Raw genomic sequence first — 26,306 nt, forward strand, 5'->3', positions numbered from 1 at the left:
AGTGTTGCGGGAGACCATACGGCCCAGAAATTCCACTTTCCTCTGGAAAAATAGACATTTCTTTGGTTTTAGTTTCAGATTATATTGTCGGAACCGACCTAGGGCCTCCCTTAAGTTATTGCTGTGGTCTTCAAATGATTTGCCCAGGATAACCACGTCGTCGAGGAAAGCCAGAGCAGTCTGCCAATTTAGACCACGCAAAACCATATTGATGACCCTAGAGAAGGTTGCCGGACTATTACACAGGCCAAAGGGCATTTTTACAAACTCGAACAGGCCATATTTGGTGACGAAAGCGGTCTTTTTGCGATCGTCGGCATTGAGGTTTATTTGCCAATAACCAGAAATGGCGTCCAATTTAGAGAACCATTGATTACCCGACAATGTGTCGAGGCAATCCTCTAAAATTGGTAATGGATATACATCCTTTACCGTGATGTTATTTAAAGCCCTATAGTCTATGCAAAATCTGACGTTTCCATCCCTTTTCCGGACTAGGACTGGGGCGGAGGACCATTCAGAATTGGACGGCTGAATGATACCCCCCTCCAGCATTTTATCCAGTTCTTTGCGTTCTTCATCGGCAAAGTGTAACGGGGTACGGCGAAGTCGGTGTCTCACTGGTGCTGCATCAGACGTATCTACCCGGTGATCAATATTAGGGACCTCCCCAATATCGAATTGATCCCTGGCAAACACATCTGCGAACTCAGTAAGCATCTCCTTCACCACCCCTGCCTGATCTTCCGATAAATTGGTAATAGAATTTTCATAAGTTGTACGCATGTGATGTGGCAATGCGTGTGTGGCCGGAGAGGTTTCCCCCGGATGGGTGAAAACTTCCCCAGCTACACAGGATTCTATTTCAGATGCAAACCCAATTTCTAAACCTGCTTTGACAGTTACGTATTTGTTGGTTGTATTGACCATGCAGATCACAGGCGATTCACCTGCGGTGTGCACAGTTCTAGGAATTGTTAGGTTATTGTGGCCATGAGGTTCTACAATGTAGTCATGCAATTTGGTATCTAACTGACAGGAAACATAGGCTATTGATGTAGGTGGTATCACACGCCGCTTGCATGTGATTATTCTGCAGCTAGAGGGCGTTGAGGGCGCCATACCATTTTGTATTAATGGGACAGCAACCCCACCGACCTTTAACAGCATTTCGCCTATGTTGACATCTGCGTTTGTGCCCCTCATGAAATCCAAACCTAGTAGCATTTCGTCTTCAATCGGTGCAACATAGACATAAGTGGGGTAGATGTTTGGCCCAATTTTGAGTTGCACCGGACCTATTTTTCGCCCTTCCATCGAACTACCCTTACCCGCCATGAATAATTTAATAGTACCCACGGTGGGCGGAGTAGGGGTAATTGAATGGTATAAGCTATCAGATATAATAGATACAGTCGCTCCACAGTCGACAACAGCGTCAACTTTAACGGATGCGACCGTAACTTTAGTGTAGAGTAATGAATTAGATTTCACTCGCTGTACAATAAGTGATTCAGTTGGGTCGCACTCTGGAGTGAACAATTTGGAGTCGACCCCTAGTCGTTTAAAGAGTCTTCTTCATCTACATCGAATTCATGTTCGACTAGATTTAGCCTTCTGTTTTGCTTGAAGTTTGATTTATTATTATGTGGTCTATTTGAATTATTGGGAGTCTTGGTGGGGCATTCCCTTGCGAAATGACCCTCCTCACCGCAGGAGAAACAGCCGGCCCCTCTCTCTGGAGATCTACGTCGAGCCGGGGATGGTTGCCTCTCACGCGGCCTATCAAGGCGATCTAATACCTTGTCTAATTTCGAACAAAGGGCCGAGACCTGTTCTTGCAATTCGTTTATTCGGGTGTTGGAAGCATGAACAGATTCCCGGTCCAGAGAACGATCTCGATATCGGGCACCATGGGGCGATTGCGGACGTGCAAAACGCACCACGCGCCGTTTATCCTCCCTTTTAGTTATTTCATTAATCCGCCCAAAGTCACCCTCAGCCTGCAAGTTGCACTCCTGAACACTAGGTTCTGGGTACACCTGGCAGACAGTGGATGGCTGGGGTGGAGTTTCTGGCAGATGTGTAGTTGGTGTTGAGGCCAATTTAGGTGTTATTATTGGTTCATCGTTGACACTCTGGTGCCATTCGATAAGTCGGATAGCTTCAGGAATTGTTTTGGGGCGCTGCAGGCTAGCAAATTTGCCGCTTGGCCTATCAACACACCCACGACAAAACTTTAAAGCTGCCATTTCTTGGATCCAATGATTGGTGGCCCCTTCACCCCCTTGCGTTCTATACGCCTTGGCTGCGGCTTTAAGCACTCTGGCTCCCCACTCACGTAGGGACTCCAGGTCTTTTTGGAAAAGTTTTTCGAATTTTGCAGCCAGAAGAGATTGGTCTTGGGCGGAGCCAAAGTATTCGTTAAAACTAACGATGAGCCTCTCGTAAGAGACTGCACTACCATGCAAGGTCAGCAACGTTTGTAAGTACGCGGCTGCCTGGCCCCTCATGCTCATGTGGAAAGCTTCCTTGCGTTCGGCCCTAGACCATCCATTAATCTGGGAAAATCCCTCAAATCTATCATGGAATATTCCCCAGTCGTCATCCCCACCGTGGAATTCTAGATGTTTTTGCGGCCTGAAAGGCTGTTGACCCCGATGATCACCGCGGCCCCACTCGTCCCGCAAGGGTAGGCGGTCAAGCCTATTCCTCTCGGGGCGAGGAGGTCGAAGGAATCGTCCGAGATCGTGCTCATAATTTTGATGATCATTTCTCCCACCATAATCACCCATCTGATAATTATCTCGGTTGATGTTTTGTAAGGGTAGTGGTGGTTGATTATAATTCATTCCAGTGGCGGAAGGATGACGAGGACGATAGCAATCGTTGTCCAGGTACCCCCGGTTGTAATTATCACCTCCGTACCCATGGTCACCTTGAGGGTAGGAAGGTCGAGTTCCCCATGAGGGGTCTCGGTTCTTATTTTGAGCAGTAGGGCGTTGAGGTAGGCCATGTTCAACAGCGGCATCCCCCCGTCCTACGTTGGTGTTACAATTTATTTCTTTTTCTCGATCCGAATGATCGGGACGGTAGCCGTGTTCTACAGCTGGATAGCCATAAAAACCAGCCCCAACCCGGTCATAAGGATGGGCGTCTTCGTTTCCCCCAGCTCCCGTGCGAGCACGTGTACTAGGAGACGGTGAAGTATCCACCATGTGCACTCCAGAACGATCAAGAGATCTACCCCGACCAGCAGCAACAGGGCCGCTGGTCGCAGTGTCACCCCTTCTCATTGGAGTACGCGGAAAAACCTCATCGCCACCCATATCGCCCGCCCGGTGGTTGTTGTGGAGCGTACGGGAATCTAGGTTGCTAGGCACGCTTGCCTGGTCTGCATAGCGTTGATCGCCTCCGGCCCCCGGATGCAAGGATGGGTCGCTCGGCAAAGGTGGTACGGGGGTGCAGGCCTGCTCGTGAGCTTGATCGTGCTCTCCCGAACCGTTACCCACATCTCCATACCCCCCAGTCGGCGGTCCCATTCTCACATACCGAGAGTTAATGGCATAGTCCATGTTAAAGGACAAAAAGTCGAACGAATTATCGCCGACTGCCCGTGCTAGATCTTGTGGGTTTGTGATATTCCCATAATTATCCCTGTAGGCCCTGATTTTCTCGGCCAAGGGTGGGGGTAAACCCTGTGGGAAATCTTTCGCCCTACGGACAAAGTTGATCTTAAAAGGTATTGGTTCGATGGTTTTTGGCATCCCTGGAAGATAAGAAAAATCCTTCCCAATTAGTTTTATTCTTCATTTATAGGCCTGGTAAGTACTCCCGTCCCCCCGTGCATCCAACCAGCGAGCGGAGGTAGCATCGGTCTGATGCTGTTTCGATGATTATTTTTGCGTCTCACTCGTTGGGTGCCCAGAGAGAACAGGGGTAGTACCAGCCCAATACACACCTAGCGCTAATCACAGTTCAATTAAATATAATTACAATGTAAGGGTTACCTCCCCCCATCACAAAAATTTTAGCTAATTATGTGTACATATAATGATTTATGGGCACTCACATTATGCCACGAAAATAAAATAAAAGGACTACACAAATAGTACAGGTTAATGAAAAGAATATATGATATACAAGGCATGTGATAAGAGATACAGATCGTTACCAGATGTTATTGTAGCCAAGTGTCAATGACATGGACAAAACAAAACATTACAGATTACACACTGTGACAGTTAAGAATCGAAATTCATACAAGACATGTTGAAAAACAATCATGATAAGAAAAAGATCATACAAGAACATGCGAAAATAAATGAGACAAGACACGGAAAAAATTTTATTTTGAAAGAAAAAGGCATACAAGACATATAAAATAATTCTAGGCAAAAACCTAAGATAATCAATAAATAAATAAATATGCCTAAAGTATCAAAAAATAATATTCGAACCAAAAATCAATAAATATAATAATAAAATAAATATAGGTACCGGCCTAGCCTGTACACTAAAAAATATTTCAATTTTAAAAAATCTATGCTAAATAAAGACATTCTAAAATAATAACAATAAACAGGAATAATTAAGCCTATGCATAATTACCCAAAAAATAAAAATAATTCATGAAAATAATAGGTAGGAAATTCCACTAGAATAACCACCTAATAAATAAAACATCGTCTAACTAAAACAATAAAAATTTACTAATAATTTTACGTCGAAAATAGTTCAATAAAAATAAAATAAATCAATCGGAAAATAACTTAATTCCAAGCAATCAATATACACGAATGAATAAATAAATAAATAATAATCCTAATGTCATTTCCATCCAAGTGGGAGAGACAAAATAACTATAATCTAACTACCCCGCGATAGCACAGGCCAGAAAATTCCAGCCCGTCTATCGTCAGGCCATAAATCAATCCAGACAATACACAGACCGGGAGACGAGCTCTCAGTTCTGCATAAAACTAAAATCTAAAAATAGTAAGGAGTATCCCTATATTATTCTACCAATCAGAATACAGTACTCACCTAACGTCATCATCGAAAGTCGTAAACAACTGTTGACCTCGTTGATGCAAGCAGCTATCCGCGAGGGTAGCAAGCGAATGCGTGCTCGCGATTGGCTAGCGATGAATCACACGTGAGAAGACTGATAGGCAGAAAGTTGTTGTTTGACAAGGCGAACCGCTCAGGAATGGCGGCATTCTCAAAGCAACGGCAGTGTAGATAACTACTGTTTAACCCCGTTGTTCGTGAACACAAGTCGCCAAACCAGAGTCGGATTACCCTAACAAGCAACACCCTCCAATAACCTCGTTCTGTTGGTCGTAGGTTATGGTAGTGTAATTTAAGGATTAAAAATAATGATAATAAAAATCGTGGATTTGAATAAGCTAATAAATAATCAAAATACGCGAGAGATGCCAACCACAAAAAATGGCGTCACTCACTAAAAAATTGTTTCGAAATTAAATTTAATATTTTTCCTACAAATTATAAATTTGCTAATTATTATGTTTTGTACATTTTTCCAATAATATTCTGAATCACGGGCCAGACATATTCATTGTTCTGGAATCACGGGCCCAGTGCGTTAAACATACAATAAAAAACGCTGTTCCATGTTCACGTGCATGGTATGTACGTAGCTTCGGCTAGGTCACGGGCCCAGGGCAGGGCCCAGCCACATCGCTACACACACTAATATCTTTTTCGGATCATTAGGAAATAAAAAATGTACCTATCCGAAGAATCAGAGTACAAATGGGTCCCCCATAAATATACTGTCTGACAATTCGGATTACGGCACAAATCCAAGACGGAGAAATAATAATATAATTTACTATAAACAACTCCCGACGGCTCGACCCCATCGATCGGACGAAACCTGCAGGCACGACAGCAGATTTCGGCCGCGAGACGGAGACGAGTCGTTGACGAGGTGGGAGATGGGTAGTGGGACGTGCTGCCCAGCAAACACAGAGGTCGTTCCTCCAGCATTGCCTCTGGGCAACACCACAGGGCGAAACGAGATGTGCGAACTAGAACAACACTCCTACCTTCCCAAACAGCTACACGCGGTTGACAGTGTCCCCCGCCGAGGCAAAAGGAACACCAGTTTACCTCGTCGCCATTAAAGAGACTGTTTATGTTTACTTATTAACCTAGGAGGACAATTAAGTCTCTTCGGTGTAACTACACACTCATCGTTTGTACTCACCTAATCCTTTCTAGGCTGGTACGTGATGGGTATAGTTTGTGTCCTTCTTTGGTTGTGTCTTCGCTTCAAGAGATCGAGTTTTGCCTCTCGCACATTCAACGCCCGGGGCTGGTCGTGACGTATCTCGCCACTGGCCAGTCCCAGGGCCGGATTCGGGGGTTGAGTGCGCGTAGGCCCGGCGATTGGCTGTGACGTATAGATGACGTAACCAATAGCCAATCGCCAGGCACTACATAGGTGTGTGGAGAGAGGTTTACTATTATCTAGGGTAAGCCTATGCCTAGGCCTAGGTCTACTGGCACTAGCACTATCAAGTTTTTTCGCCCTTATTATCTAGGCCTATAATGTGATTATCAAACGCTATTACCTGTATCCAATTAAACTTAATTAATTCATGTAATAACTAATATATTGCTGATTGTAGATACCAGCATAATCAAAATGCATACCATGGTCCATACCACTTCACTTGCACAATATAAGTACTAAAATGTGCATTTATGTATTTGAAAAGGGATGCAATTTAAGCAGTGGCTGATCTGTGAAGTACAAAATAAGTATGTAGGCCTATGTATGTAATTGTTACCTGTCTTGTCTTATTTTGTAATGCAACCAAATTATCTAAGTTACCGCTCTGTATGTTATATTTTTTATACCGAAATAGATAATTTAATTAATTAAATAACTTCAGATTGTGCTGTTTCGAAGAAAAAAGGCAATCAAATAATATATACAGACGGTAGTATGCCTCAATAAATAGTGGCCTAAATAATAGTAGCCTAGTTCTGAATCAGAAACATAAAATATGTATATTCTATTTTCTCACAGATATCTGATTTTACAATAAAGTAAAGATGGGCCTCGAAGATGGTCTATTGTCCGATGAGGGCGGGTTTGAATTTAGTGATCAGGATATCCGCAAGTGTAAGTATTATAGTGAAATCCAGATTTTGGATGAATCTGACCACACATTTTTTACGTTAATTTCATTAATCTATTTAGTTCTGACATTTTGAAACAATTTTTTTTGGACTGTTTTAGGTTTGACATATTTCCATAAAAATTAAACAAAAACAGATAATGATATAATAATAAATACTTTGAAACATCTCTTTTACTTTGCAAATATTTTTTCATTTACAGTATAACTGCTTGCCACCTTCCAGTTTCCAACCCTTAACATATGAAATTATTAATACATAAACTATTAAAGTAAATATTCTTTGATATTGTTTAACCAGATATCAGGTTGATATTGATACCTTAATTTTAGTTTCTGAGTAAAAGATAAGTAAAAAGAAATCTAGGAATGATAATAATTTTCTTTTACAAGAAATTAAATGAATGGGAAAATTCTTACTATGATTTAATGTTGTAAAACGTAGAACCTCAAATATAATGGAAAGCCTACATTAAGCTCTTTCTACACTATCAAACTAGTTTGACAAAAAAAGTGCCCAAATATGGTAGTGATATGCCCAAATATGGTAGTGATATGCCCAAATATGGTAGTGATATGCCCAAATATGGTAGTGATATGCCCAAATATGGTAGTGATATGCCCAAATATGGTAGTGATATGCCCAAATATGGTAGTGATATGCCCAAATATGGTAGTGATAAGCCCAAATATGGTAGTGGTATGCCCAAATATGGTAGTGGTATGCCCAAATATGGTAGTGATATGCCCAAATATGGTAGTGATATGATATCATCATGTCCATATCTCTATCTGCACATAATTTCTCTGAAATTGCAATTATTCTGTAGTCAGATTTTACTAACAAATTTTACAAAATCTGATGTGCCCATATGTGGACAAGATGATGTCATATCACTACCACATTTGCGAATATCACTACCATATTTGGAAATATCACTACCATATTTGGGCACATCACACCTTTTTTGTCAAACTAGTTTGATAGTGTAGACAGAGCTTTAAGGAATAGTCAACATATCTGCAAAGGATAAATTCATGGTTTAATCATGGAGGTTTACGGGATGTGAAAAAAATAAAAAAATAGTGGGATCGATAGATGAAATACAATTACTATTTTTTGCAGCATTTATCCGTAAGGTGTATGGCATCCTTTGTGCTCAACTTCTGCTTACTATTGGTATTATGAGCATCTTTACATTCAGGCAAGTCAATACAGTTTATAATAATAATAAATAATGAATGATGTATTAATAATAATATTAATTGGTAAACGCTTTACTAAAAATATAATTGATATTGTTTGATTCTACAGTGAAGGTGTGAAAAAATATGCATTTGAAAATTCTTGGCCTTTCTGGGTAGCTTTGTGAGTATATTTAAATTACCCAATTTTATTATTTTTTGATTATTAATTAGTTTTTTGCAGGTTGTGGTAGCTTTTACAAATGTCTTATATAACTCAAAATATTTACTATGTTTATTAAAAATTAATTTTTAAAATTAAAAATACAGTAGTATTTTACATACTTGACGCCATTCAAACATTTAAAGCTCTGTCCACATTATCAAACTATTTGACAAAAATAGTGTGATGTGCCCAAATATGGTAGTGATATGACCAAATATTGTAGTGATATGACATGATGATGTGCCCAAATATGGTAGTGATATGACCAAATATGGTAGTGATATGACATCATCATGTCCATATATGGGCACATCATCATTTTATGTCACATAAATGTTGATAGTGCAGACAGAGCTTTAAGGAGAAGAGATTTACTTCATTACTTCAGTACAGTACGTTTGTTTATTGGATATGTATGTTACTTGTATATTTTTTTATATGTACAATATATATTGAGACATTATTTCTCGAATGCTGTATATGATGTTTTAAATTAACTTGGTGCTGGAAAACTAGTGGTACTGTACTTTTTTACTAGTGGTACTGTACTTTCTTACTAGTGGTACTGTACTTTTTTACTAGTGGTACTGTACTTTCTTACTAGTGGTACTGTACTTTTTACTAGTGGTACTGTACTTTTTACTAGTGGTACTGTACTTTTTTACTAGTGGTACTGTACTTTCTTACTAGTGGTACTGTACTTTCTTACTAGTGGTACTGTACTTTCTTACTAGTGGTACTGTACTTTTTTACTAGTGGTACTGTACTTTCTTACTAGTGGTACTGTACTTTTTTACTAGTGGTACTGTACTTTCTTACTAGTGGTACTGTACTTTCTTACTAGTGGTACTGTACTTTTTTACTAGTGGTACTGTACTTTTTTACTAGTGGTACTGTACTTTTTTACTAGTGGTACTGTACTTTCTTACTAGTGGTACTGTACTTTTTTACTAGTGGTACTGTACTTTTTTACTAGTGGTACTGTACTTTTTTACTAGTGGTACTGTACTTTTTTACTAGTGGTACTGTACTTTTTACTAGTGGTACTGTACTTTTTTACTAGTGGTACTGTACTTTTTTACTAGTGGTACTGTACTTTCTTACTAGTGGTACTGTACTTTTTACTAGTGGTACTGTACTTTTTACTAGTGGTACTGTACTTTTTTACTAGTGGTACTGTACTTTTTTACTAGTGGTACTGTACTTTCTTACTAGTGGTACTGTACTTTCTTACTAGTGGTACTGTACTTTTTACTAGTGGTACTGTACTTTTTTACTAGTGGTACTGTACTTTTTTACTAGTGGTACTGTACTTTTTACTAGTGGTACTGTACTTTCTTACTAGTGGTACTGTACTTTTTTACTAGTGGTACTGTACTTTCTTACTAGTGGTACTGTACTTTTTTACTAGTGGTACTGTACTTTTTTACTAGTGGTACTGTACTTTTTTACTAGTGGTACTGTACTTTCTTACTAGTGGTACTGTACTTTTTTACTAGTGGTACTGTACTTTTTTACTAGTGGTACTGTACTTTCTTACTAGTGGTACTGTACTTTTTTACTAGTGGTACTGTACTTTCTTACTAGTGGTACTGTACTTTCTTACTAGTGGTACTGTACTTTTTTACTAGTGGTACTGTACTTTTTACTAGTGGTACTGTACTTTTTTACTAGTGGTACTGTACTTTTTTACTAGTGGTACTGTACTTTCTTACTAGTGGTACTGTACTTTTTTACTAGTGGTACTGTACTTTTTTACTAGTGGTACTGTACTTTCTTACTAGTGGTACTGTACTTTCTTACTAGTGGTACTGTACTTTTTTACTAGTGGTACTGTACTTTTTTACTAGTGGTACTGTACTTTCTTACTAGTGGTACTGTACTTTTTTACTAGTGGTACTGTACTTTCTTACTAGTGGTACTGTACTTTTTTACTAGTGGTACTGTACTTTTTTACTAGTGGTACTGTACTTTCTTACTAGTGGTACTGTACTTTTTTACTAGTGGTACTGTACTTTCTTACTAGTGGTACTGTACTTTCTTACTAGTGGTACTGTACTTTTTACTAGTGGTACTGTACTTTTTTACTAGTGGTACTGTACTTTCTTACTAGTGGTACTGTACTTTTTTACTAGTGGTACTGTACTTTCTTACTAGTGGTACTGTACTTTTTTACTAGTGGTACTGTACTTTCTTACTAGTGGTACTGTACTTTTTTACTAGACCACAGGCAAAAAAAATATTTGGTAGCCCAGAGTGATTGAATTACTAGATATTAGTGTGCCAGACTAGACTAGATTTGCTAATAGAATAATTTGCTTATTTTAACTTTACAGCGCCGTTACGTTTGTAATTATCATTGTATTGTCATGTTGTCCTGATACCAGAAGAACCTCTCCTATTAACATAATTTTATTGGGGATATTTGTAAGTATAGTGTGTCAAATTGTACATATCTGTCGGTCTGTATTTTTTCCTGTGTTCTCGTAAAATTTGCATGAATTTGGTACATTATTTGAAAAGAGTTGGAGATTAATTTAAGGTGTGCTTGATAGGTGCTGCACTGCTGCCTGGTAAATAGACTGCCTAAGGTGCTGCACTGCTGCCTGGTAAATAAGCGGCCTAAGGTGCTGCACTGCTGCCTGGTAAATAGACGGCCTAAGGTGCTGCACTGTTGGCTGCCTGGTAAATGGAAGGCCTAATCCGAATTTCAAATTATTCAATTTCAGTCAAACATAAGGATGATTCTACAATTACACTTTCATTTAAACATAAAACATTATTGCCTGTCAATTTTGGTTGATTTTTAACCCACCTCTTATTTCTTTTTATGTATTAATTTATTTGTACTATTTTGATAGTGTTTCTTTTAAATAAATGGTTCAGTATTGTTTATAGCTTGCCGGTTAAGACCCACAGTGAGGAGCGAACCAAAAATTCACCTGTGTCATGCTTGAGTGCACAGTAAAACACCAGGGGCCGGATTTATCAAACTTGCTTAGCAAAAAAATCGTCTTAACTTTGCCTTAAATCCTTGATTTTGCCTAAGTCAGATTTATCAATATATCTAAGCAAAAAAATTTGCTTAATTTTGTCTTAAATCTAAGACGAACAGCACCCTGCCTTAAGATGAAAAATTTCGTCTTATCTCATTTCTGCAACAGAAACATTCTTTTTTGACAACGCGAGCGCGCTAGGCCGGAACATTGAACATTCGGAAAGGCTACGCTAGTGCGTTTTACGCTGTACTACGGACGCTAAAATAATGATATCGATCTTCATAAAGATGGCCTAGAAATTGGACGAGCAAAACTAATATTTTCGGGATAGGTACGACCCAATTGACTAGCTTTTAGAAAACTGTATCGGCTGCCAAGGGTCGCTGTCATTGATAAAAATAAATAAATGTTGATTTGATTTAAGTTTAGAGCGAATGATTTTCGTATGTATTTCCGACTGTTGTGCTCTTTCTCTATTTCAAGTAATAAAAACAATAGTAGCCAGAATACGCCCTCTCTTGTTGGGAGTGAAAATACTCTTTTCTGCTAAGACATTGCTAAGACGGTTTGATAAATAAGATTAAGTTATTTGCTTAAGCACTTCTTAAATATTTCAGCTTAAGCAAAAATATAAGCAAATATTGATAAATGCCAACCCAGTAAAATTAAAAACACCAGACTACAATTAACTGTAGTAGACCTGTGTTATTTTAATGTTATCTTTTCCCATCAGACGGTTTGTGAGGGCGTTCTTCTTGGAATGGCGTGTGCAACGTTTGACACGACCACTGTGTTGATAGCTGTCGGCATTACAGCTGTAAGTTGCAAGATGTCATTTCTTTATTGTGAATTGTTAACGATATTTGATAGAGGAACAAATATTATAAGGCAGCCGTAGTGTGTGGTTTCAGGGAGTTTACATTGATCAAGTTATCACATCTGAAAGTGTATACGAAAATGCTGTTGCAAGAATTAAACTGATTTTCTGTGTCATAAAAGAGGGTTAAAAGATTAATAGCGATGCTTCACTGAACCATACAAGTCAGTAATGATATTTTAGATAATTAGTTTTTTGAACTTTTCGTCCTACAGCTGTATTTCTGCCATAGTTTTTAATATTCAATTTTATTCACAGGCACTCGTTTTGGCCCTCACACTGTTTGCGTTCCAGACGAAGGTAAGATGCATTTTTAATGGTGTTCATATTTTTTGGATGATAAACAGAAACAACAAAATTTCAACTGGAATTTTATTTATATTTTACTCCATTACGCTATAAAGAATTGGTATTACTGAAATTTAAATTAAAAGTGTTGTGTTTTTTATAGGTTGATTTTACAGTATGCAATGGAATCATGTTTGTCGCCCTCATTTGCCTGATCATTTTTGGACTTTTTGCGATTATATTTCAGAGTAAGGTATGTATTAAATAATTGTGTACTAAAAGTAATTTTATTTTTTAAGCAGGAATGTAAATAGTGTTTTCTCCATTCCTAAGCAGACTGGCTGATTTTAGGATTTTTTACACCCACCCTTAACTTTTGGTCACGTACCTGCTAGACTTCTCAGGTTTTATCTCTATTATGCTCCCTATACAAAAATATAATACAATTTCTTTATTTATAGGTTTTGGATATTCTGTATGCAAGTCTTGGCGCTTTGGTTTTTGGTATTGTAAGTATAGCTGACATAGTTTTTTCAAAAGTGAAAAGTTTTCTTATTTTTATATATACTGTATATATGTTAAGTGTTTGTATTAAGGGTATATTTTTGTTGAGACCCAACAAAATGTCTTCTGTTAAACCATATATGTTTGTTTCCCCTGTAACATCATATCCTAATAAAGGTGTCCCAAAGTAGGAGTTTTACTGTAGTTTAATCATGTGTTAGAACTGCAGATGAAAAGCATTTATTATTAATTAAACATTTATTGAGGTTGTTGTTATATTCATTGACTTTTTCCTAATTTTATTTTCAGTACATTGTGATAGACACGCAGCTTATGATGGGAGGTAGTCACAAGTACTCGCTGTCTCCGGAAGAGTACATATTTGCTGCCCTCAACCTTTACCTTGACATCATCAATTTGTTCCTATATGTGCTCATGCTTGTTAACAGTGCACGCAATTAGTTAACATATATTAGTTAACATATATTAACATATATTAGTTAACATATATTAGTTAATATATATTAACATATATGTATTAGTTAACATATATTAGTTAAAATATATTAGTTAACATATATTAACATATATTAGTTAACATATATTAGTTAACATATATTAGTTAACATATATTAACATATATTAGTTAACATATATTAGTTAACATATATTAACATATATTAGTTAACATATATTAGTTAACATACATTAGTTAACATATATTAGTTAACATATATTAACATATATTAGTTAACATATATTAGTTAACATATATTAGTTAACATATATTAGTTAACATATATTAGTTAACTTATATTAACATATATTAGTTAACATATATTAGTTAACATATATTAGTTAAAGATGTATTGTCCCTTGAAACACAAAAAAATGAAGGTCAAAATATTCTAAAATTAAATTGGCCATATCAAAGTAATATTAAAGTTATTCACTTAAAGTCGAAAATTCGAGCCAAAAACAACAAGTTTACGTAATTAACAGGTAAATTAATTTGATTACATTTGTCTGGAAAATCGTCTCGAGCGAAAGTAAACAAAGATTTCAAACCACGAGTACGCATTATGCATATGCTAATTAGGATTGTTTACAACTCGTCACAGTTCAGAAGGTATTTTCACACAGATCGTGAGGAAGTTTTATGACTATGCATACAGAGTAGCCAAACAAGCGCGTTTCATTATGGGATATGTTTTGATTGAAAACTTTGACTGGAAGTCAAGTTATTTTTTAACAAAAAAACGTCTGTATTTCAGTTAAATGATTTTTTTTCGACAAATTTTTGGTGATAGTTAATAACTATTATGATACTTCAAAATGACTCACCTTTTTTCGAAATCTTTTATTTTTTATTTTTTTAGAATTAGTCAAAGGGACAATACATCTTTAACATATAATATTTTATCCCATTATTTTCTCTCTTTATTAAAATCCTAAACCATACACACTTTTGTGTACTACAATATGTAAAATATTCCTTTACTGTATATTAATTATAGATTAATGTGATAAATTAATGTATATTCAAATCAAGTGATCAGAGACTGTGCTTATTATATATTAATATTTAATAAACTCTACTGATATACAGGCCTCTATGTAACAAAATGTGTTTATTTTGTGCATAGACTACATACAACAGTATTATCTTCATGCGGTGAAGTGAAGTGCGATACCTAGCTGTAATTCTTGTTGTAAATATTAATATCCATAGTAATTATATAACATAATCATTTATGTGTACTTGGAAATCAGAGACTTCAATATTTAATTTTTGATAATTTAAAAAAAATTCAGCAACATTATTATTACTAACATACGAATATTATATACCGTACGTTTATTACAAATAAAAATAGATTTAGGCCTAGACTTATTTTATCGCATATAAAACCTCTCTGCGCTTCAAATATTTTATGTTTATTTTGTTATAAAAAGAGTGTTAAGGGTTTACTTCATTGTTATTTAATTGTAAAGTAATTTTAGTTTTAAGATTAAAAACACCAAATATTATGTTCCTTCTTTTAACTTAAGTGTAGATATTGTAGTATGTTACTTTATTGAAGTGTACTGCAAATTATTTTTAGTTTCAATCCTGTCTGAGTAATGTGATCTGATTTCGGGTGAAAGATGACTTAATTGTGCAATTAATTTTTTCATTCAAGTTATATATTAGTTTAGTAGGCTACAGTTAAGGCCAGTTTACACAGTCGACCGGTAAACGGTGGCGGAAAAACCTATGGAGCTTTTCCAAAATACTGTATAATCTGTATATATATGTCATGATCGTGTTTTTCGTTTACCGCTCCGGTAAATTGACCTTTAGGCTAAGGAATGCGACACAAATACAATGTAAATTCAAGATCTTTTTTTTAGTCTTTTGTGAGGTTGATTCACCTTTATTTTCATTTAAACAATAATCCTTTTTTTCATTCTTTGTTGATATAAAGTTTGCGGTACACCCTGTTAAGTTCAGAAAAGAACTATTGAGTTTCTCCAGAACTATATACACTTGGTGTATTTGCTTGTAGAGTATAGTATGGCAAGCCAAGTCCGCCAAAAGTCTAATAGCATTATTAACATTCGTTACGTTGTCTTCAATGTAACATTCCTTCTTTGTGTTTTTTTCTTATTTAATAACTTGCACGATTTACATTTAGACCCATGTACAGCATTTAGTTTATTTACAGTTACTTGCATATAAAAAAGGAGTAAAAAATATACAAAATTAATCAGTCTATTAATAAAATACATCCATGGAATGCTCCGGTGTGAGTATATTTTTAAACATGATTCATGAGTTTTTACAGATTGGCAGTATTTAATTCTGACTATGTTAATTTTGTAGAATATAGAGCAAAAATGAGCATAGCTTATTCTTTATGTTGCATTCTCAACCAAAAACTTCAAAAGAACAGTTACTATTATTAACATTTTAATATCATTTACCTTTTCCAAATCTGTTGATATTAAATATATATTTAACATATATAATATTTATGTTTTATTTGAATGGATGTTAGCTTATTAAAATTTTACTAGTCATGTTAATGTCCATCTGTATAAAATATCGTTGGAACAAAAACACCCAGCCCTCTCATTTCATTTTCGTAATGGAAACCAAACCTACCGGACCCGACTGTTTTATTTTGAAGAGGTCTAATAGCTGAATTCCGCTACTTGACAACCTTAACAACTCGGTGGTTGATGTTAGAGACCAAATTAGAAAGTAAGTGTTTTCTTTCGATTGTTGTTTGATTGTAACCCAACTATAAGTTCGTTGGTTTATTTTAAAATATGCTGTTAGTAGGTTTGCTTAATTTAACTAGGCCTACAGTAGCATAGTTGGTACAATAATACAACAGATTTTTTTCTTTTGCATATGTATACTGAATAAAAAAAAAATAAAAAAAATACAATAGATCCGAAGTAATAAATACAAAATAACACAAATATAAATATCAATAGGCACGACATCACTTTTATTTAAAGACCATAAGCCTACGTGCCTATTATAAGATACTGTAGTGTCTGATTTCGTCTCGGCAGTATATACAATTCGAATCAAGATGAGTAAAATTAAAGAAAATCGAGAGAATGAACCAATATTGAAGCAGGACGGTAAGATTAAGTTATACTTACTTAGTTATACGTTGAAGATGAATATCTTTCTTTTATTTTTCCCATGTATTTATACGATGATTTGAGGACGAATTGTATGCCACGTTGAAGAATAATTCTAGGTTATATCAGGGAAGAGTACATTTCACTCTGGTTAATTTCACTCTTCCCTGATTAATTTCACTCTTCCCTGGTTAATTTCACTCTTCCCTTGTTAATTTCACTCTTCCCTGGTTAATTTCACTCTTCCCTGGTTAATTTCACTCTTCCCTGGTTAATTTCACTCTTCCCTGGTTAATTTCACTCTTCCCTGGTTAATTTCACTCTTCGAATTGACATACCATTGTTACCTTTTATTTCTATGGTTGAATAATTGTTCTACCATTGTATACTATACAGATGCGAAACCATGGTTGCAAGTTCGATACGTAATGGTCTTTCTGTGTTTCACAGCAAACACACTGAATTTCATTCTTAGAACAAACTGGAGTATTGCCATTTTACCTATCGTAAGCAACAAATTTGTCTGGATTGTTAGTGTATCAAAATACTAAATCATGAAATTGAATTAATGAACTATATGAAAATAATAAATATTTGACATATAACAATAGTAAAATTAAATTCACAATTTAAACACTGATGATTGTAAGTGTTAATATTGTGTCCAACGGAAACTTACAGTTTTGAGAGAAAAAAAACAATCAACTTTTAAACCTACACTTGGTATATATTACGATATCGTACTTAACTATCAACCAAATATTACAGTAAAGTATAATCTATTCGTAAACATGCCGTTAAAAAAAAACTTTTTTTAGGCTAGAGAGTTCAACTGGGAAATCCAAAAGCAACAAAACATCTTAGCCACATTTTTTATTTCCAATTCATGCTCACCTCTTCTCGGAGGATGGTTGGTTGGAAAATACGGAGGTTTTCGGGTTGTGTTGCTTATGCTATGATTTCATCATTTACGATGGCACTATTAACTCCGTTTGCTGTTAATACAAGCGTTACTCTATTGATAATCAATAGACTCGTCGATGGTTTCGGACAGGTAGGCCTAATTTGTTTTTTTTTAAATTGTTGTTTTGCCAAAAGAAAAAAAATAAATTAAAATAGCAGCACTTGTAATCTGTGGTAAAACTGTATGCATTTGTATACATGTGTCGAAATCAATGATATTATATAGCCAAAGGCTTATTACATCTCTCTGGTAGAAATACATGTATTTATATTCCGCGCGTGCGCGCTCCTAACATTTGCGATCCGAGTTTTTATTTTTTGTTGTTGTAAACATTAAGGACACACGAAAGTTGTGAGTATAGCTAAATCGTTGTATCTATTATTTTTGCTTGTTTGTTTGGTCTGTCATCTTTCATTCCCTACAGCAATATAATTTTATCAATGAAATACAGTACATTTAATTTTTGTCAGGGCATGGTGATGACAGGATCCGTGGGTATTATAAGAAGATGGTCAATATTAGATGAACGCAGTACATTTATATCGATTACAACGTCAGGTAATAATTTAGACCTTGGTGCATTTCCATTTTTTCCATGCCTCCATGCCAGAAAAGCGGTAATTCTAAAGTTCTGAGGTCGATCAGAAATATGAAATAAAGTAAAACAATGCCATATTATAAAGTAAGAAACAGAAAGAGGACATGCGAATGTTTGCATAGGCCTATCATTTGAAAACAAACGTTACATGTTATGTCAAATTCATTTCACTAAAAACAGTAAATGTTATCAAATCCCATTTTTTTATTTTTTGTTTGCTCGTACAGAGTGAAAATCGTTTCACTCAGAGTGAAAACAGTTTCACGCAGAGTGAAAACCGTTTAACTTTGAGTGAAAACAATTTCACTCTGAGTGAAAATAGTTTCACTCTGAGTGAAAACAGTTTCACTCTGAGTGAAAAGAGTTTAACTCGGAGTAAAAACAGTTTCACTCAAAGTGAAAACAGTTTCACTCTAAACAACGAGCGACCATTTTACTCGTTTACGATAAAGAGTGTAGTTAGTATAGTCAAATTAGTTTTGGACTGTAATTGCAAATCTATGAAAATATCTTTTTTTTTAGGATATAGTTTTGGGGCCATTTTAGCAATGTACCTGTCTTCGTGGCTTTGCACGTCAACGGAACTGGGAGGCTGGCCAACTACATTTTATTCATTTGGTATGATAAGAACAATGATACTTTTTTGTACTTTTATGAAAATCTCATTTATATCACATGTGGTGCCTGTATCATGTAAAGTTAAGTTAAGGGTTAGGTTACTACTAGATACACGTGAAACACATGTGATGTTGTATTACCAAATATTCCTATGATACTAATTCATTTTATTTTTATTGTTTTAAAATCTTAAATAGAGTGAATTTCTGTCAGTGGCTCCCCACGCTGTGTTTTGTATTACAATCATCATTGGGGGATTGGCTTCAGACTATATCATTTCTCACTCGATGCTGAGCGTAACAAACACGAGAAAATTAATTTATGCTCTTCGTAAGTATAAGTACAACTTTATATGTACTGTATTTTGAGGAAAGTGACCAAATATGGTAGTGATATGTCCAAATATGGTAGTGATATGTCCAAATATGGTAGTGATATGTCCAAATATGGTAGTGATTATGTCCAAATATGGTAGTGATATGTCCAAATATGGTAGTGATATGCTCAAATAATGTCACGTAATGTTTGATAATGTAGACAGAGTAACGCGTATATTATGATTTAATAACCGTGTTTTTTTTTATGTTTTATTTTTAGCTCTCGGATTATCCGCATTTTTAGTTGTTTTAACTGGTTATATTGAAAACAAAGTAATCAACGTCATTTTGTTGACTATCGTACTTGGGTTTTATGGACCGATGGCTGGTACAGTCGGGGCTAATGCAATAGATTTGGCGCCAAATCATTCTAGTCTGATTGTTGGAATAGCGTATACATTTTCTACAACACCTGGGTTTATTTCTCCAATGGTAGCCGGAGTAATAACAAAAAAGTAAGTAAGTAACAATTTCCAATATCATTAATATTGTGTGCACAATTTACCTTACGGCTTTTTTGTTTTGGGCTCTAAATTTGACCGCGAACAATGACTAAAGGCCTAGCCAATTATAACATCTCATTTTTTACGCTAAATAGTAATGACAATTAATAAAGTTTTTTTATAAAAGATGTATTATCCCGCAAAAACATGAAAAATAAAGATTAATTTAAAAAGACTTTGAATAGACCATTTCGCAATAATAATGTTAATCACTTCCGTGGAAAAAGAATGTACACAACTGTGCTTTCACGGATAAAAAGAAAAAAAAAACGGTTAAATTACAGTTTTTTCAAGTAAAATTTTTTTTTTCGATCCAATTAAAAATGACACTGCTTCATCAAAAATATTTTAAAACAAATATTTTTTCAGGGGGACAATAAAATAGTGATAATTAGATATAACTAGATGGCACGCTCGCTTCGCTCGCGTACCATCTCGGTCGTGCCCACAGATGGTTCTCGAATACACAGTATTTCCAGCGAGAAAAAAATGGAGATTTCAAATGTACGTACCGCAGGACTATAATACATTGTCGTTTACAGAAACGAATAAATATACACAATGATTTATGTAGTCAACCAAAATTAGCACCCTGGGAATTACTTCCGAGAGAGAAACAAAATGAGTCAAATTTTTTTATTTGGACTCATTTAAACAAACCCAATTTGTGTTTTGTATGTAACATTAAGGGTTGAGGGATGGGGGAAGAAGATAGGTACAAAGAGGAAACATTTTAAAATATATTCTTATCCACTCAGTAACGAAATATTGTTTTTAATGTTTTATAGGCCTATAAATAATATACCACTAAATACAGTAAAACATTTACGATTTAATACGGTACTTTGTTAAAACTCTCACTGTCATAGTCGATTGAAATAGTAAAGTACATGTAACGATACACCACTACGACGTTTATATATTTTTAAATTATTAATTAATACAAACGTTGAGAAGCAACTGTCAGTAATAACGTTTATTTATTTCTATATTATATGTTTATAATCTAACACTAGGGCCTACCCACACTCACAGTAATAAAGTTTATTTGTATATATTTTTATATTACATCTAACAGTACCAACACTCACAGTAAGAAATTTGCGATTCAAATTGCGATCAAAAGTGGTTAATACCTTAACAGTATTGTACAGCATTGCAATACTATTTATGTTTATTCTCCAAGGGGGCCCATAAATCTAAATCTAAATCTATACCTCTATGGTTAAACCAAATAATTTGGAATGTTTATTTGTATATTATATGTTTATAATCTAACAGTAGGGCCTACCCACACTCACAGTAATAAAGTTTATTTGTATATATTTTTATATTACATCTAACAGTACCAACACTCACAGTAAGAAATTTGCGATTCAAATTGCGATCAAAAGTGGTTAATACCTTAACAGTATTGTACAGCATTGCAATACTATTTATGTTTATTCTCCAAGGGGGCCCATAAATCTAAAGCTATACCTGTATGTTTAAACCAAATAATTTGGAATGTTCCATTCATCACAAATCAATACATTTGTAAAAACGTATATTAAATGTATCAAAATAGTATTTTTTAAAGAAAATCGGCCTGTCTTCAACATTATGATGCTGTACTCGAACTGTTCAACCGGTTTTCAGCTATTAAAAACAATTATCGTAGGAGGAGATAGGAAAATGCGAAGCCTCCTCGCATTTTTGTGGCGGGTATTTTTCAAGATGGACATCCATTAGACAGTGTATACCACGATCGGAAAACACCCCTATTTGGGGCAAATCGTTGAACCTAAATTCGTTTTAATCGTCAATAACTAATTATCTAACTTAATTTAATTAGTAAACAGGGTTACATCAGGTGGTTAAAATCAGTACCGAAAGTACGAACCAACTTTATATACCATCGAGTAAAAATTCTAGAAGTAAGGCGCGATTTACCGAATTTTGCCCTTACGTAAATTTATATATAGATTTTTACATAAAATTGAAAAAGTTTTAAGAATAACGATATAATCAACTGAAAACTATTGTTTTTTTCTTTTGTAACGTTAGTTCTTGTATTGTATTCCTATTCTTTAATAAAATAAAATATTTTATGAATCTGTTAATTCAACTGATTGTTTTTTCAGAACACAATATATCAATGGCGAATAATATTCTGTATAGTAGCTGGACTTCATATCATTGGGATAGTTTCTTTTGTAATGTTTGGAAGTGGAGAGATACAGCACTGGGCAAAATCAAGCGAAAATAACGCAGAATCAGTACCATTCACATCATTAGAAAATAAAGAAAGTGATGATTGAAACAAAAACAAACCAAGATTCACGAATCGAATGTTTAACTCCATTTATAAGATGAGAAATATACACCTTTGATAACGAGTGACAGGCCGACTGACTATTGACTATAGTAGGCCTAATTTAGACCTATCGTCGCTAACAGTAAATCTAAAGTATAAAGATAATATTTGTCCTCAAGCTTAACTGGAAACTGAGGAAAATTCGGATTAGGTCCTCCACGGACCCACGGCAGCCAACACTGTAACGTCTACCATATCAGCACACCGGATTGTATTTATTATTAACAATTGTTTTTATTTGAATTATTTTAACTTATTAAAATAATTTTCCGACAAATACACAATCATCAGCTAAATTCAGTCCTACTTTTTTTTAAACATCTCTGTGAAGCTCTGCTATACACTATAAAACTAGTGCTACTAGCTGTTACTGCTGTTATTCATTAATCATTAACAGTGGCGCGTATGATGGGCTGTATCCGCATAATTTTGGTTGGATATGATTTGTTTTTAATATTATTATATTTATATTAATAAGAAATTCTGTTTCATACCGGTTATACCGCCTAGTGTTGTTGGTGAATGGAGTGCGCGTCACAGTGGATTAATCGTTATAGAATTACTGCAGCTCAAATTTGAAGAAAAAAAAGGCCTACTTGTTTTAAACTACCGCCATTTTATTCATGTAATGGCATGTAATTCGTTTAATGCGCATGTCTGATGATATGCCATGTTTTGAGGCTACTTAGAGATAAACATACAATAGAGGTAAGGACGAGACGCAACGTGTGCGAGTTGACCAATGACAAGCGACAGTTCAAATAATCCATCGCTTGTGATTGGTCAAATCATCATTGTGTTTCTACAGTAGTGGGACTAAGCTGAATATAATGTAAGTGCGATCGTGATTTACGGTATTAACTTTAAAAAGAAATGACCACTCACTAAATACAATACAGGTAAGTTCTACAAAAGACATAGAGTATAATACTGTACGAATGTATAGAAAGTTATAATCATTTGACTTAAGTAGGATCCGTTGTTTCAATTAAGATCGTCTCAATCTTCCCTTCTGATTTATCAAGGTCACCTCTTAATTTTGTTGTGTGGGTTTCTTTTCTAATTTAATAACTTGCACGATTTACATTTTTAGACCCATGTACAGCATTTAGTTTATTTACAGTTACTTGCATATAAAAAAAGGAGAAAAATCTATTCAAAATCAGTAATTCTGTTAATAAAATACATTCATGGAATGCTCCGGTGTAAGTGTATTTTTAAACATGATACATGAGTTTTTACAGATTGACTTATTTAATTCTCACTATTTTTATTTTGTAGAGTATATAGAGCAAAAATGAGCATAGCTTATTCTTTATGTTGCATTCTCAACAAAAAACTTCAAAAGAACAGTTCCTATTATTAACATTTTAATTTCTAAATATATATTTAACATATATAATATTTATATTTTATTTGAATGGGTGTTAGCTTATTAAAATTATATTATTCATGTTAATGTCCATCTGTATAAAATATCGTTGGAACAAAAACACCCAGCCCTCTCATTTCATTTTCGTAATGAAAACCAAACATACTGGACCCGACTGTTTTATTTTGAGGTCTAATAGCTGAATTCCGCTACTTGACAACCTTAACAACTCGGTGGTTGATGTTATATACCAAATTAGAAAGTAAGTGTTTTCTCTCGATTGTTGTTCGATTTTAACCCAACTGTAAGTTCATTGGTTTATTTAACTTAATATGCGGACATTGCTGTTAGTAGGCTTTGTTTTATTTAACTACAATAGCATAGTTGGTACAATAATACAATAGGTCCGAAGTAATAAATACAAAATAACACAAATTCAATTTAAATATCAATAGGTCCTATACAATACGACATCACTATAGAAAGACCATAAGCCTACGTGCCTATTATAAGATACTGTAGTGTCTGATTTCGTCTCGGAACTATATACAATTCGAATCGTTGAACAAGATGCGTAAAATTAAAGAAAATCGAGAGAATGAACCAATACTGAAACAGGACGGTAAGATTAAAGGTCAGGTGCGGGCAACAATTATTTATTGATCATACATTCTAATAATTATTGATCTATAGTTTCCCCTATGTTTCATAATTTTTGGGATTTTATTTGTGTTACACGAGCTTCTTGAAAATAAGCACTTTCTTATCATAGTTAAAATTACACAGTAAAATCTCTATTCTTTTGTTGTACACAAATTTTGTAAATAGAGAGGCATTTTAAAAAGCTATGAAAACTAAACGGTGTGGTAAAAAATGTTATCAGATGACTAAATATAGGTAATATAACTTGAATATTACATATCTGGTATTTTTATTCAACTTCAGATTTTTATTTTCATGCTATAGCAAAAATTATCCACCGTATATACACCATCTTTTTTCACCTTCTAGGGAGTCACCAGACATGTTATTACATTAGGTTACCTACCTAACTACTGGACAAAAGTCTTTCTGGTTTTTATGGAAGAATTTTGCCAAATTTTGTATTTGACCATATTAAGGGAAATTCATGTTTTTTCATCTTGATTTCTGTTACAAATATTTGATTTATGTACAATTAACCATATATTATATTTAAAATTCATGCCTGTACCTGAGCTTTAAGTTATACTTAGCAGTAAATTGTTGAAGATGAATATCTTTCTTTTTATTTTTCCCATGTATTTATACGATGATTTGAGAACGAATTTTATGCCACGTTGAAGAATAATTCTAGGTTATATCAGGGAAGAGTACATTTCACTTAGTTCACTCTTTTCTGGTTAATTTCAATCTTCCTTGGTTAATTTCACTCTTCCTTGGTAAATTTCACTCTTCCTTGGTAAATTTCACTCTTCCTTGGTTAATTTCACTCTTCCTTGGTTAATTTCACTCTTCCCTTGTTAATTTCACTCTTCCCTGGTTAATTTACTCTTCCCTGGTTAATTTCACTCTTCGCTGGTTAATTTCACTCTTCCTTGGTTAATTTCACTCTTCCTTGGTTAATTTCACTCTTACTTGGTTAATTTCGCTCTTCTTTGGTTAATTTCATTCTTCCTTTGTTAATTTCACTCTTCCTTTGTTAATTTCACTCTTCCTTTGTTAATTTCACTCTTCCTTGGTTAATTTAACTCTTCCTTTGTTAATTTCACTCTTCCTTGGTTAATTTCACTTTTCCTTGGCTAATTTCACTCTTCCCTGGTTAATTTCACTCTTCCCTGGTTAATTTCACTCTTCACTGGTTAATTTCACTCTTCCCTGGTTAATTTCACTCTTCCCTGGTTAATTTCACTTTTCCCTTGTTAATTTCACTCTCCACTGGTTAATTTCACTCTTCCCTGGTTAATTTCACTCTTCCTTGGTTAATTTCACTCTTCCCTGTTAATTTCATTCTTCCCTGGTTAATTTCACTCTTACCTTGTTAATTTCACTCTTACCTTGTTAATTTCACTCTTCCCTGGTTAATTTCACTCTTCCTTGGTTAATTTCACTCTTCCCTGTTAATTTCACTCTTCCCTGGTTAATTTCACTCTTCCCTGGTTAATTTCACTCTTACCTTGTTAATTTCACTCTTCCCTGGTTAATTTCACTCTTCCTTGGTTAATTATCACTCTTCCCTGGTTAATTTCACTCTTCCCTGGTTAATTTCACTCTTCCCTGGTTATATCGATAATATTGCAAAACTTTGATTTAGAAACAAGCAAGACGGTATATAATTATTTTTTTCTTTTTTTGTTCACATCTGTTATACATACAAAAAAAAACACATTTAAACAAAGCAAAACTACAATTAAAATAAGTAAAATAAGAAAATAATAAAGCACCCATAACCCACTACCCCCTTAAGCAAGATCTACAATTTTCTTAAATCTGTTTAATATGAACTTCAGCATTTTAAAATAAAGTAAATTATTTTTTATTCTGCAGGCATAAATATAATATTGTGTTGAAAAGGATAAAATAATTTGTAATACTTGGCAAGCCTTTTTCCCCAAAACTATAAATTTCATTGTTTAGATT

The 26,306-nt window shown here is 34.6% G+C and overlaps 2 protein-coding genes and 2 long non-coding RNA genes across 5 annotated transcripts in view; 3 read left to right on the top strand and 1 right to left on the bottom strand.

Annotated features, from left to right (window-relative positions):
• The window catches only part of LOC140044525 (uncharacterized), a 10,758-nt gene extending 4,294 nt beyond the window's left edge, over positions 1 to 6,464 (bottom strand). The window contains exon 1 of the mRNA XM_072089070.1: positions 6,239 to 6,464. The gene's annotated coding sequence lies outside the window, so the exon portion shown is untranslated. The remainder of the gene's footprint in view (positions 1 to 6,238) is intronic.
• LOC140044527 (protein lifeguard 1-like) overlaps positions 1 to 13,761 on the top strand; it is a 19,867-nt gene extending 6,106 nt beyond the window's left edge. For both annotated transcript variants that reach the window (XM_072089075.1, XM_072089076.1), the window contains exons 2-10: positions 7,067 to 7,162; positions 8,305 to 8,383; positions 8,494 to 8,547; positions 10,926 to 11,016; positions 12,322 to 12,405; positions 12,724 to 12,765; positions 12,917 to 13,006; positions 13,215 to 13,262; positions 13,567 to 13,761. In XM_072089075.1, coding sequence (XP_071945176.1) covers positions 7,093 to 7,162; positions 8,305 to 8,383; positions 8,494 to 8,547; positions 10,926 to 11,016; positions 12,322 to 12,405; positions 12,724 to 12,765; positions 12,917 to 13,006; positions 13,215 to 13,262; positions 13,567 to 13,719 — 711 coding nt within the window. In that variant the 5' untranslated portion in view covers positions 7,067 to 7,092 and the 3' untranslated portion in view covers positions 13,720 to 13,761. The remainder of the gene's footprint in view (positions 1 to 7,066; positions 7,163 to 8,304; positions 8,384 to 8,493; positions 8,548 to 10,925; positions 11,017 to 12,321; positions 12,406 to 12,723; positions 12,766 to 12,916; positions 13,007 to 13,214; positions 13,263 to 13,566) is intronic.
• Positions 13,762 to 17,723: 3,962 nt separating this feature from the next.
• Positions 17,724 to 19,065, top strand: LOC140043558 (uncharacterized). The gene is made up of 3 exons (XR_011844313.1): positions 17,724 to 17,953; positions 18,334 to 18,421; positions 18,984 to 19,065. It is a non-coding gene; the product is annotated as an uncharacterized lncRNA (long non-coding RNA).
• Positions 19,066 to 19,378: 313 nt separating this feature from the next.
• LOC140043362 (uncharacterized) lies at positions 19,379 to 22,285 on the top strand. The gene is made up of 3 exons (XR_011844298.1): positions 19,379 to 19,409; positions 19,677 to 19,915; positions 22,083 to 22,285. It is a non-coding gene; the product is annotated as an uncharacterized lncRNA (long non-coding RNA).
• The last annotated feature ends 4,021 nt before the right edge of the window (positions 22,286 to 26,306 follow it).

The sequence above is a fragment of the Antedon mediterranea genome, chromosome 3 (assembly GCF_964355755.1).
Source record: "Antedon mediterranea chromosome 3, ecAntMedi1.1, whole genome shotgun sequence".
Lineage (NCBI taxonomy): Eukaryota > Metazoa > Echinodermata > Crinoidea > Comatulida > Antedonidae > Antedon > Antedon mediterranea.